The 14,594-nt window shown below is 40.7% G+C and overlaps 1 protein-coding gene and 1 long non-coding RNA gene across 2 annotated transcripts; one reads left to right on the forward strand and one right to left on the reverse strand.

Moving 5' to 3' along the window:
- The first annotated feature begins 444 nt into the window (after positions 1-444).
- On the forward strand, positions 445-12,089 carry LOC104951932 (profilin-2-like). The gene is made up of 3 exons (XM_010778667.1): positions 445-784; positions 3,628-3,820; positions 11,569-12,089. Exons 1-3 carry the CDS (start codon positions 656-658, stop codon positions 11,742-11,744), a joined length of 498 nt encoding a protein of 165 aa, XP_010776969.1. The 5' UTR covers positions 445-655; the 3' UTR covers positions 11,745-12,089.
- On the reverse strand, positions 11,006-13,837 carry LOC104951931 (uncharacterized). The gene is made up of 2 exons (XR_799074.1): positions 13,221-13,837; positions 11,006-12,921 (listed from the first exon to the last, which is right to left on the reverse strand). It is a non-coding gene; the product is annotated as an uncharacterized lncRNA (long non-coding RNA).
- Positions 13,838-14,594: the final 757 nt, after the last annotated feature.

Here is a 14,594-nt window from a genome sequence, read left to right on the forward strand (position 1 = left end):
AAAGTGGAGTGGTTATCTTAAATCAAGAGCTAAATAAAACTGCGGATATGAAGATATTGATCCGGGAGTTAGAGCTTGAGAAAAAAAGAGGTAAGAAGTTAATGGGGCTTTATAAGGTAAACACGAATGTGAATTGTTTTCTTTATTTTACATTGTAATGTTATTTATTTCACCACTTTGCTTTGCAAATTACATTTCAGAGATCTACACCAAAAACCACGACAAAATGTTGCTAAGCACATTCAAACTGAGTAAATGTGATTTTAGACTCCCTTAATATCGTAAGTATTAGTCATACACAAATCAGAAGAATAGTAAGCTGAAACTGATGAGGAGAGAAAAAATAGTCCGTCTTGTTTTTTGCCACGGTATATTCATCCGCCGCGCAGTTTATTATGCAATAAGGCAGCAGGGCGAACAACGACCTGGGCGGAGTGATTTTAGTGAGGACTACACCCAAGCGCCTGTCCGAATGCAGCGGCTTCTCTTCGTTTCCTAGACCAGAAGAAAGCCGGGACGTGACGGAGCCGGGGGGGTTCTGCTTGCTGGAGGCCCGATAAATACAGCTTATTCACTGCTTCTTCGTCGCTCAAGAGACCTTTGTGATCTAACTTGACCCTTCGTCTTTTTCCGTCCTAAAACTAATTTCACAAACATGTCCTGGCAAAGCTACGTGGACAACCTGATGGCTGATGGCAGCTGCCAGGACACGGCCATTGTTGGGTACACGGACGCCAAATACGTCTGGGCATCTTCTGTCGGCGGTACATTTGCCAACATAACGGTTAGTGCGCTCTGTGTGTCAGTATCTATGATTACATGGGAGGAACAGTGATCTTGCATGCCGGTGGGTTTCCCTGCATAGCCAGGCCTTGATGAATGAGGATAAGGCGAGCGGTGTGTGGTACACATGGTATCCGGTGGTCACAATCAAGATGCATTGGCACGTACGAACCGTTGCTTCAACCCACAAGCAGTGTGGTACGGTTTTCATCACCTTCAGTTAACGTTACATTTATTTGTAGGTAATGTTTTTAGAAATTGCCACCAGACCAGTCGGGGAAACCAAAGCCAGTGACAAACGGTACCGCGAACTCAAGCTAAAGAGACTAGCGCCAGCTAACGCTAGCTTTTACCAGCCGCGTCTGTCTTTGATACCGGTCAGACAGGACGAAGGAGGCGGAGAAAGCATAGCCGATTTCAATTATTTATTTTTAACCCACTCTTCTTTTTATAAACCATTACTTTTGGATTTTGTTATTAGTTCATTTAATTTTTAGCATACAACACAATGTAACGGTAACATTGGTTAGCAGACTACAACTCGCGGTTAGCTCAAATCAGGCCGGTCATCCCCGTTGGAAAATCATTATCAGCTAACGCTAATAGCGCAACTAGAGCGGTGCTCGCATGCGTACTTTCTCGCTTGCGTTCCGTTGGTCTTTCTCTTTTTTTCCTGCTCTGTTTCTGTGAATCGCACTGCTGCTACCGCCCCTTATTTTCCAAGATGGCGGATACACTCCTAGTTTCTTATTCATTTTGTTCATGGAAGCCAATCGAGCTGTTTAGTCTCCGTTAACGATTACATAAGCCGTCCACCCTTTGTCTTTCTTTACTTTTTTAACTACGCACATACACCTGAGTTGATGGTAGCATTTACTTGAATATAACTTTGCTAAACAGTCTTCGCCGGCGCTTCGTTGAGCCTCCATTTTGTCTGTTAAATAAATTATAAGGCGATAATTAAAAAATACTAGTGTGAAGTTGATTAGCTGTAATTTGAATCGGACACACGTTCGTTTTTAGGAGAATGTTGGGTATAAAATGGCAGCCCATGCTTCAGACAAGTGCACTATGAACGAGTTGTTAACGGGAGTGTCCGCTCGGGCAACCGGCTCAGACTAACGTTATCCTTGGACGCATTCAATTAAATTACATATTTCTGTCCTTCTGGAAGTCTCATGTGAAGCCAGAGCTAATTGCCATCTTACCAGCTTGCTCTCGACCTTAGCTAGCCTGTTTTTGCCTATACCCGTTGATTAAATTAGCTAAACCAAATTCGCTGTATGAAGCAGAATCTGTGAAACGGCAGTGCTAGTTTACACAGCGTGGGCTCTCGATGGGGAGAAAGCCGGTGACTAATGCATCCTTTGACCGGGCCTTAACGTGCAGCTAGCCGCCATGCTAACTGTGTCTGAGTCAGTAGAAATCCTTTGAGTTTCCAGTTCTGTCCTGAAGTGTTTCGCGTTTCATGACTGCGCAGTTTTTGAGTTAAGGGGCGACGCCTTTTGTTCTGCAGATTGGTTCAAAGACCATTTAGGGTAATCTGTACCATGTGAGTGTAGTGAAATGCACTTTTTCACATAATCAGGAGCACTCTTTTACAGAATATGTTTTGCCATTGTTTTGGTCAGCTGCAGTGGGCCGTAGATATTTCAGGGCTTGTCGGCTATTGGAGTCACTATTGTCTTTAACAGTGTATTGCTCGATATCATTTCGAAAGACTTGATTTACATATACTGTCCCCAAAGTGTAAAAGAAAAAAAACTTTTAACAAATCGACAGACTTTTGTTTTGTTTATTAGGATGTCTTTAAAAACAAGAACTTTATTTTTGTACCAGTTTGGTCAAGTAATAGATCATACTTAAGCTGTCCATTGCATCATTTTACACTGTCTAGTAACAATACAATAAGCCTCTTTTCTATGGAAGTGTTTGTGTGACCATAAATGAGAACCAGAATTGGATGCAACTAGTACAAAGAGTGAAAGGCCTTAAAGTAACACATCTCTCACTAGAGTCTGAAGCATTATTTTATTCTGCTGGGATGTAAGATTCCAGTGATAACCTCGGATACCCAAGAGCTCAGGTCATAGTATTCTATAGATCATCTCAGGTAAAGGGCAAATATATTTGTAGACTTGCACCCCATGTCATCTGGAATTAAACCCCATATTCAATCCCTAAAGTGCCAATTTTCTAAATCTCTAACCCAACACTTGGGTCTTACGATTTGCATGGTACAGGAGACCTTTGACAGTGTGTAACCTTTGAATGTCTTTTGAGGCCACACTGGAGAGAGGCAGGTCATTTTATGCTGTGGGATTTAATAAAAGGAACTAGCTTCTGGACTGTCCATATTTCCACGGTTTACATTAGTTGAATTAAACAGTGTTTTAGTCCTTCTTTTGATCAACAGATGTTGAATCCTTCAAAAACATTAGTACCAGTTTACAACAATGTATGATATATTTATGATAGATATTTTGAAAGGGTTTTTATTTGAAAATTAGTTGTTCATATATGTTCTTGTTGCTTCATAAATTATGCAACATCTCAGGAGTGTGTCCAGAACCTTTAATAGCTCTGTAAGGTATTGCTTGCTGAGGAAAAAACGTTTTTCCTATCGGCTCTTCATTTTCTCTTCATTTGAAAGACCTGTTTCTCAAAAGGCTTCACAGCACCCACACGTTAGTGGAATTAATCTGAATTGTATTCAAAGAGCATTAGAGGAACGCCTACAAAAGGCCGAACGTAAAATAATTAGCAGTCTCTGACAGAATTAATCAACATTTTGCATTTTTAAAATGGATGTACTTAATTTCTTGCTTTTGTGTTTGCCTCTAGCCTGAAGAAATTGACGTGATAACAGGGAAGGACCGTGAGGCATTCTTCTGCGGTGGGATGACCTTAGGCAATAAGAAGTGCTCCGTAATCAGAGACAGCCTCCCTGTTGACGGCGACTGGACAATGGACATCCGGACAAAGAGTTCAGGAGGAGAGCCAACATACAACATTTCTGTAGGCAGAGCCGGCAAAGGTGAGCACCTCGTTCAGTGTCAGTCAGAAAGCTTTCAGTAGTGCTACAGTGACAGCAGAGCCTGAATGATAGTGCCGTTAGTTTAGCTACAGTTACAGACCTTTGTGTTTGTGCATGTGGGATAGACCTTGAACGCACCTTTCCTCAATATATGATGAACACAGGTGTTTAGGTATCTGTTATTATTGAATGTAGTTTGATTATGATGGGGAACAACTGCATCTCAGCTAAATGTAGTCTTGATAAGTAACGGGTTAGTAAGGGGCAAGTTCATATAAAGAGGTCGGGTAAAAAGAAATGCCCTTAAAATATGAGTTATTAGTCCTCTATGCCATTACTTCAATCAGATACAGCTATCAGTTGAATTAAAATGAGCATGATATGTTTTGATACCATCGGTAATAAAGTCTAGACATCTTACAGATCATCCTAAATAATTGATAACGTGTTTTTCCCAGTTTCTTATCGTTTATATCTGTCTTAAATATTGGTTGTCTTGAGGGATTTCCTTGCTCCTGGCGTATATATCCCAATTCTGATAACTAATATAAACCACTGAAATAAAATGTATTATAACAGGTCAGAACTCACTCATTGATCTCTATTTAAATGAAGATTTATTTAAAGTTAATCGAATAAATAACCCAATTTATGAACTTGACTTTTATGAAAATTCTGATTTGCTACATAAATTATTGTAAATCCTTTAATTAATAAAAAGTATATGCCTCCAGATTTATTTTTAGAATGACTGACTTTAAAAGGCCTACACCTAACTAACTGTAAAAAAAAAATGAATGTGATATGCCTGAGAGTTGTGCCAGCTATCAGGCTGCCTGTATGGGCCCAGATGCCCTGTCCTCCCCACTTTACCCAGAAACGACTAAACCTTAGAGGTAAGACTAACTGGTTCCTGTTCTCCTCTCACCAGGCTCACTCTTTGGGCTGGGATTTCCTTAAAACTTTCTAAACTGCATGCACCTTTCTCTTTCCTGGTTAACACACCCTACCCTAAAAAATTTGAATCTGTTCCCCTGGTCACTCGCTTCCACTACGGCCAGTAAAAGACTTACATTACAGGGCTCTTACATGTATTGAGGAGAGGTACCACACGCATGCTGCTGGTTCTGCATGTGTGCCGCATTAGTCATGGGCCGTATCCAGTCGAAGCTTAACTTTCCTAGTCTCTGCTGCTGGCATGGTGTGTAATGATTACAGAGGAAACCAGGAGGAATTCTTAGCTCCTTGGATTTGTACCTCATCCGAACACCTGGTCGCTTATCGAAAATTAGTAGAAAAGCTGATTTGGCATTTATGTGGTACCTTTGGACTTGTTGCAAAGAAATGTTGGTACCACTTTACAATAAGACTACCCTCAAAGGGTTTATAATTAGGTTATTAATTGGGTTGTAAACACTTTATTAATCATTAAGAACCAGTTCTAACATAGTTTTCATACATCAACACAGGCTCACTATTTGGCAAGAGGACTAAGCCTTATATTCGCTACTTAGCGAGAATCAACTCAGTGAGCAAGAGATACCAAGGATGCTGGCTGATGAAGAAGACGAAGTAAGCTAAATAGCCATAAGGCTTAGCAGTACAGATAAATGTGGGCTCACTATTTGGTAGGGGTGTAACGGTTCAGACATTTCGGTTCGGTGCGTACCTCGGTTTTTAGATCACGGTTCGGTACGTTTTCGGGAGAGCAGAAAAAATGATCACAAAACATAAAATATATATATATTTTTTTTAATTATTATTAAACTGTGAATAATGTATTCATTCAAATACAAAATATAAAAAATATACATTTAAGGTGCAGCATTTCGATGAACTGAAATAATCTGTATTTGAACTTTACTGCACTAGTAGTCAGAGTTCCCGTTAGCCGGTAATTACCGGACTATGACCGGTAAAATATGCTGAAGACCGGCAAATCTAAATCTCTCCGGTCAAAGTGTCCGGTCAAAATAATTTCCCCTTAGCGCAATACCGCATGAGTTGCGCCACTTATGTGAGAGACAAGAATATTATGTGACAGACAAAAATAGTCAATTCTAATGTCTAACACGTAATGTGGAGAAAGAGATGTCCTGTATGGGTTGATTGTGCATTGATTTGTTGGTAATGCCTAGGGGTTCCGGTGGGCATGTAACAAATGCATAGCGCTATACTTTGTGGCCTCACCCGGTTGCATAGCAACACTTATTGTTTAGGTGTCTTTTAATAAGAAGGTAGTCACACGCGTTCACAACATTTCGGTTCGGTAGTTCCTCGGATTTTAGGTCACAGTTCGGTTCAGTATGTTTTCGGTACAGCAGAAACAATTATCACAAAACATAAAATATTTTTAGTTTTTTTTAAAATTATTATTAAACTGTGAATAATGTATTCACTAAAATAAATACAAAATATAATAAAATAAACATTAAGGTGCAGCATTTCGATGAACTGTACTGTACTAGTACCTAAGCAGCCAGCTTGACATTATGACTTGCTTGTAATTGCATTTTCATGTTTTTTTTTAAAGAAAAATGAACTTGCTTGCTGAAAGGGCAGATCTGCTGGCACTAACAATGTTTCCTGCTGTGGAGAACACACTCGCTAGGGACAGAGGTAGCAGACTGCTACCTCTGTCCCTAGCGAGTGTGTTCTCCACAGCAGGAAACATTGTTAGTGCCAGCAGATCTGCCCTTTCAGCAAGCAAGTTCATTTTTCTTTAANCGGTTGTCCCCGGTCACGGGGGCATTGTGACTGGTCCCTGGTGGAGACACCGGGGGGAGGTTTTTTTTCCAATGTTATCATGCTAAATTAACCTTGTTTTAGTTTAGTCTCTTGGCCTACATGTCACTCTAATTTTGACAAGTAAATGGAATATATTTTCGTTTATCATGACAAATACAAAAAAATAATTTAACAGTGAATTTCAATGATTTTGTTTATGAGATTTAAATTTTTTTGATGTTTATGGTTAGGGGACATAAAATCAAATGAAATATGACAGAAACAGAAAAATTGGGTGAAAATAACACGGGGAGTACTTTATTGACCGGGGGTCATTTTTAACCAGATCTTGGCGGTGACCAACGTCTTCGTATTTCTGTTGTTTTGTTTGTTCCGTAACGTGTATTCATCTATATTTCTCATTTTATTTTTGATCTTAAATTTGTAGAGTTTATGCTAAAATACGTCGTAATTTTTTCATTTTATATGGCATCTGGCACTTCTATTTTCCAGATATTTCGAGACTGTTATTTTTGTGATAACGTCCCATTGTCCAAGACAAATTTAACAACGTAAAGTTACGGCGGGACATCGGTTTCGGGGACTGCATACGAGACGTGGGGCAGACGGTTTGATAACTTTTTGTGTAATTACTCGTTTGTACCACCTCCAAAGAAGTAATATGACTCGTGACATGGTAAATCAAATTACCGGGTTTGGTAGGGATCCTGGAGTAAATTGAAACCCGAGTACGCGCCTGTACCAACTGTATTGTTTTGGATATACTTTCTTACTACCTTAGTTATAACAACCGTGACACAACTCAAAAGACCTACAGTGGTTTCCATTTGTCAACTAGATGTCGCGTCCTAAGTCTGAGTGGTACTCTTGTTCCGTCCTGAGCCTCGACAGGGAAGAAGTATAAGCAGGTCCGTCCTACCGGGTGTGTAGCATCAACAGGGGACACACTCTTTTTCAACATCTTTCTTAACATTTTCTTATGTTCTTTATTCCAAATATGTCTGAATTGTGGTAGTAATGTAATGTATGTAATATCGAACTTCACTTATTGACGTCGAATAGGAACTAACAAAACTCAAACTCAAGAATATATTCCTATAAACGGTGAAAAATGTTAGTCGATATATACCAAGTGATTTACTAACATTACATTACATTGATGACAATAATTTTGATAAGAACATATATGAAAATGTTATAGAAGAGATTGAAAATAGAGTGTTGTGCCCCTGGGGGGGTGTGGATATGCTATCCATGGCGTAGGACTGTGACCTGCTATTCTTCTTCCCCTGTTCGATGGTCTCAGGACGAAGACGAAGAGTACCACTCAGACTTAGGACGCGACATTAGTTGACAATGGAAACTACTGTGTTTGAGTTGTTGTCCGGTTGTTATAATAAGGTAGTAAGAAGTATATACAAAGAATAACATTGGCTAAGGGTACTCTGGTTCAATTACTCTCCAGACCTACCAAACCGTATTGATTTCTGTCACGAGCGTCATATTACCTTCTTTGGGAGGTAGGGTAACAACGAGTAAGATTACACAAAAGAGTTATCAGAAACGTCTGGCCACGTCTCTGTATGAAGTCGCAAACCGTATGTCTCCGTCGTAAACTTTACGTTGTCTAACTTTTCTTGGACAATGGGACTTATTCACAAAATACAGTCTCAAATATCTGGAAAAAGAAGTGCCAGATGACATATAAAAAAATGAAAAATTACGAGAAATTAGAAAAACTCTACAAATTTAGATGCAAAACCAAATAAAAATGAGAAAGTTATAGATGAATACAGTTACGGAACAAAAACAATAACAACAGTAAATACGAAGACGTTGGTCGACGCAAGATCTGGTTAACTGACCCCCGGTCAATAAAGTACTCCCCGTAGTTATTTCACCCAATTTTTCTGTTTCTTGTCATATTTTCATTTTGTATTTTATGTGCACTAACCATAACATGCAAAAAAATTAAATCTCATTACAAAAATCATTGAATTCACTGTTAAATTTTTTTTTGTATTTGTCATATAACGAAATATATTCCATTACTTGTAAATTAGAGGTGACATGTAGGCAAGGCTAACTTAAAACAAGGTTATTTACAGTGATAGACATTGGAAAAAAAGACCTCCCCCCGGTGTCCCCCCAGGGACCAGTCACAATTGCCCCCGTGACCCCCCCTCCCTAGAACCGCCCCTGGCTGCAACGCAAACATTTCCCAATTTGGGATCAATAAAGATCCTCTTATCTTATCTTTTTTGGGATTTGTTGACAATGAGAAGTTGTCTTTTAAGAACAACAAAACAACACAGGGTATTTTCAAGTGCTAACAGGTCGTTAACTCGCTTTATAGTTCTAATAAATGACTCTGTTCCGCTGACTGTTACTGTCGCCCGCAGCCTACCACAGCAAGTGTGTGGACCCCTGGCTGACCAAGACCAAGAAGACATGTCCGGTGTGTAAGCAGAAGGTGGTCCCATCGCAGGGGGACTCTGACTCGGACTCCGAGGAAGGGGAGAGCGGCCCCGATGAGAACGAGGAGGTGTCGGAGAGCACCCCCCTGCTGCGCTCCCTGGCCTCTACCAGCGCCCACTCCTTCGGCACCATGTCGGGGGCCTCTCGCTCCGAGCAGGACCCCGAGTCCTCCGACTATGAGGACGACGAGCTGGACAGCAGCGACAGTGACGACGAGGTCACCGTGGAAACCGTGGTGGTGCAGATGCAGCAGCCCTGCTCCGAAGACCACGAGCAGGACCTGCCCCAAGCTTGACTGATTGTTGGCACTAAACCCCCCCTCCCTTCACCCCACAACCTCTCAGCTGCAGAAACATTGGGTGGGGGGGGGGGTCACAAAACAGATTCATCTCTTTTCTGTCACTGCTTACAAGACATCGTATTGTCCTTGCAAAGTTTCAAATGCATATCTACGTTTTTTTTTTTACATGATTTCAGATAAAGTGCTGATGTGTGACAGGAAGTCGGCTGCGGCAGGTTGGTAATGTACAGTAGACTTTTATACTGTACTCTTTAGTCAAAGATGATAGACGGATGGAAAAGTCCCAGAATCATCACGCTTGTTCAGTAAAAGTACTATGTATATAAAAAGTATAAATCAAAATAAGTTGCATCTTGACCATCTTCGACATGTTTCAGATGGAGGTTCATTACTGTACATACATGCTACACTGACACTCCAACAACTGCTATGCAGCATCCTTTTTGTAAAATAAAAAACTACAGAAACATTTTAAGCCACAGCAATATGGTTTTGCCAATGTATCTCTAGCCTGATATGAGGGAGCCATGGTGCTCCTGTCTGTTTTGTGCCACGGTTAATCTGTTACGAATCACTCTGACAAACTGAAGCCAAACCAGTTTGAGAAACTCGTGGCTAAGAATGTCTCCATGTGACGTCACGTTGTGCAAAGACACTCGAGTGGAAACTCACGCTGCCTGTGGGGAACTTCTTCTGGCTGCTGCAGACCTATCACTCGTAACACGCGCCGTTATTGGTGGATAGTCCTGTGATACACATTTAACTGACCTTATCTCATTTGAATAGTTTATAGTAAATATGCTTTTTTTTCTTCCCCATAACATGATTCTTTGGTTTATAAACCCTGTTGCCTTTTTCAGTTGATGTATTGTTAGTGTTTTCCTGCTCATGTGTCTGTTCTTGATATGAATTCACTTCAATAAAATGAAAATGACACGGAAACTTTTCCTGGTGAATAATTTGTATTTCCTCAGTTTTCAGTGGAAACACGATTTTATACAGCTATTAATCAGACATCCATCCTTCCTAGATCCTGCTTTTGCTTCAGACGCCTGTTTTTGGAACCTTTCCGTCTCAATATGTACAGCTGCAGTGTTTAAGGACTTATATAGGCTCCACAGTAAACTTGGTCAGTGTAATGAGATGATTACAGGACACACATCAGCCTGTTTAAGTCCGACATGGCTCATTAGCAAGTAGAAATTATAGGACTTGTCAGAATACTCTTATTTCTCGATTATAAAGCAATTGAGGTTTGCCCGGGGAGGCCTGAGGGTTTGAAGCTCCCCCCCCCCCCCCACGTGTTTCTGGCTGAGGACTTTTGTTGTAATTTGCCATCTCTAGTTCACATTTTTAATTCAGTAGACATCCTGTTGCTTTAACATCTCTTCTCTGTGTAGGCTTCCAAGTTGTTATAAACCTTCAAATATTCAGTATCTGAATAAGCACTACCCATTAGTCTGACTCAAAGCAACGATAAATAGTGAAACTGAAAAATTGAGATTTCAGAAACAAATATTTGTGTTAAACTGAATGTGACATTCATCTTCTCTGACTCTTAACAGGTAACCAAATATGTGCATTTTCCAAAACATTAAACCATTCCTTCAATAAAAAGAGGCAGCATTTAGCATAATAAAAACACAGAAAAACATTTATCTGGTTGGAATAAATTTATTTGATCTGTCTGTAAACAAAGTGATAAATCAATTTATGGCATTTCTTGGTTTTATGCATATGAAATCAGATGCATTATAAGATACTATCCCAGATGTAAGAACAAAAAAAAAAAGTGTTGAGGAGAAAGGAAATGAACATAAATCAGCAAACAGGACTTGAAACAGTTTTTTTTTTTTATGAGTACACATATCTCACAAGGCCTAAACAGTGGAGCGGAAGCAAAAAAATAGAAAAAGTGCCAATGAATTGACTCTTTAGTGGACAGTGGGTAAAATCCATCTTACAACAGCAACAGATCTCTATATTATGGCACAGGATACACAGGTTCTGCAGTTCATTTTCAACAAGACAACCAGAAGCGTCTTCGTTCCAACCAATCCCATCTCCCGTTGAGTGTCATTTCTACTTTTAAAAGGTTTTTTATATCAGTTGGACGTTACAGTTAGCAGAAGTGAGCGCGGACAGACCGTGTGATACCCCAGAACTCAGCTGACTACAGAGTAAAGGCAATTTATTCCACAGTTTTGTAGTGTCAACACAGCATGGGTTTGTACAAATGCAGTTGTTTGTTTTCTAAACAAAAAAAGAAAAAAAAACAATGTAGTGAGAATTTTCTTCAGATATTCCCACCCTTACCTACCCTGTAGCTTCAGTTTTTTTTGTAACCATAGTACGCATTATTGTCTGGTTAGTGTTTCCTTCATCAAAAAGAGTTAGCAGTCATCCTTCACATGGTTTAGAGCAATTGTATAAACACCAGAGCTTCGACTACACTTGGTCCTATAAAAAGAAAAAGAAATTCAAACTGGACACGTTCCAGATGGTTGTATGCTGGGATAACTACTGTCCAAAAATGGCAGCCTTTCCAAAGATAAACAAAAGAAAATATATTACAGGAGCTGGCAAACAAAAACAGTATTAAGTGCCTGAGCCATTGTTACTGTGGAATGTCCTTGGGGTTTTCGTGTTGTGATGACGGGAGGAGAGGCTACCGGCATCTGGACGACAAACACTCTCAAATCCGGCTCATGGTCGTCAGCTGAGCCGTTCCGAGCACCCCCCCCATACACAAACCTCCCCCCCCCCTTTTATAAAATGTGTTCAGGACAGAGCAGTGGATCTGGAGACAGCGGGGTCGGAGGACTGGTTGGTTGCTGTGTAGTGTTAGATCAAGATGAGAGTTCTGTGAGGTTTGTAGTGTCGCCTGCTTTGAGAACAGGATGTGGAAACGGAGAGGGGGAGGTACTCAACATTTTTGGCAGGAGGGGGTGCGGAGAGCGGAGAGAAGCGACAGTTGACCGGCGTATGCATGCAGTCTCCCCTCCGGACATGGAGGAAATTAAACCGGAAGACGTGACGAGCTGGGTTACCGCTCAAGTGCTCTAAAAGGCATCGGCTGCTCGGGAGGGAGTGTGTATTGTCGGGTCGGGAGGGATTAAGAACCAGGACAGAGAAATCAAAAAGAAATTTCTACTTCAAATTCACGCTTTAGCTTTCATTGTCCGAGTGTTTGGCCAGGTTTTTTCTTTTGCTGATCTTTTGCTACAGATTTGTCAAGACATCCTGTAAGCAACATGCTCATCTTTGCTATGGATCAACTTATAGTGCTTAAGGGGTAAGAGTACACAGCACAAGTGTGTTAATGGGGGAGGGGCGGGGGATAACAAAATATGGGATAACAAATAAGGAGGAGAGAAGGCAGAAAAACAAAAGTAACCACCAACTAGGACTGGAAGAAGAGTGAAATGCAACAGGGTGGTAAGGGTGAGCTGCTAGGTGGCGGGGTGTAGGCTGCTTTAGTATCCGGACTTCCTCAGGTACTCAGCCATATGAAATGCTTTCTTGTTGAGCTGCCCTCCATGGACACCTTCCTTCCCCATGACAAAAACCAATGCTAGAGTACACAAAAGAAGAAGCAAAACAAAGGAAATGAACAGACGTGGTGATAGCAGGACTGGAAAATATACTTCTTTTATTGCCACCTTGCTAAATGTGGGCTACATTGTTGACAGAGCCTGAACCCTGTGCTATGTTAGAAATGCTCCTGGGATTTTGTTTTAAAATCGGACTGTTTGGGGAAACATGGGCTCGACAGTAATTATTTTATTTGTTTTTTACCTTTTCCTTTTTGTATGTTTTTTTTTAATCTCCTGCAACTAAGCCACATAACTACGTGAAAACTAAACTAAAAACCTGAATCCCTCAAGTATTTTGCCATGGAGAATGCCTTCTTATTCAATCCGCCTCCATGGACCCCTTCTTTGCCCTTTACCAAGACCAAGACTGAAAGAAAAGAGACAGAAGACATTTAGAGAAAGTGCGGAGAGCCCACACGTGAAAAGAGAAGAGCTAAAAAGCAGCAGGCAGACAGACGGCTACAGAGGAGGACAATGGCACAGAAACCAGAGCGGCGCTTTGGTCTGACGGCTTTATCGAGTCTAAACATTCATTTTCTTGTCAGTGCTGCTGGTGGTGAAGACATCACACATTACAATAGGGAAGTGAGCACAGCGGGAGATTAAAAGTAAAGGACGCATGCAAAGCTGTTCGTCAGTCTATCAGGCAGAGCTCAGAGCTGTAGTGACTGTTGTGTTCACTTTAAACTGTCATGACTTTCACTGAGAGTGAAGCAATGTTTGATAGGTAGTGGACTATTGCATTTTATTTATTAAACTTTTAAAAAAGGAGCACATTCTCCAAATCAAACTTTGGCCACAATTTACACTCAATCCAGACAATTTATTGATTTAATTTATTTACTAGAAATGGCAATCCATATTGTTGAATTTGGTCTGACATTTCAGTACCACTTTACATTAAGACTACCCTTATAAAGGGTTTACGAATAGTTTCCAATTAATTTATTAATAAGGTTGTGAACACTTTACAAAATCATTAATAAGCTTTTATAAGATATGAGATAAACAGGGCAACTGTGACCGGTTGCTTGCCAAATAGTAGGGGTGTAACATATTCGGTACGGCCCTTCGGTTCGGCACACGTGTGTACCGAACGAATATAACGTTAAACGTAAAAAATTGAGAACGTGAACGTTTTGGAAGTAATCTCAGGTGCTGCGCCGCAGCATTCAGAGTAATTTGCTCACATTGGGTTCAACGCTAGAGTGACCAAGTCATTTCATTGGACGAGAGGCATACTATGAGAGCTGGTCACAGGGATGCGTTCAAATTTAGTCAGTAATTTGAGGAACGGCGATAAAGTTGAGCTCGAAAATCCTCCAGCATCATTGAAGTCTCCGGTTTGGGAACATTTTGGTGGATGACGGCCAAAGACAGGTGGACCGAACCAAAGCTGTTTGTCGGCATTGTTCAACTAAAATTGTTTACGCGGCTGCGATACATCAAACTTGCACACTGATTTGAAAAGGCATCACTCGAACGTGAATATCACCGGTACCAAAAGAAAAAAGACTGAAGTGCAAACCCAACTCCCACTAGTATTTAAGCCTCCACCACTCGCAAAATGTTCAGACCGAGCCAAAGCTATTACAAACGCCAAATATCCTTATGTTGCCATGTTAGCAAAGCGCTACCTGGCAAGGCACAC

Source organism: Notothenia coriiceps, unplaced genomic scaffold (genome assembly GCF_000735185.1).
Source record: "Notothenia coriiceps isolate Sejong01 unplaced genomic scaffold, NC01 NC01_scaffold00019353, whole genome shotgun sequence".
Classification (NCBI taxonomy): domain Eukaryota; kingdom Metazoa; phylum Chordata; class Actinopteri; order Perciformes; family Nototheniidae; genus Notothenia; species Notothenia coriiceps.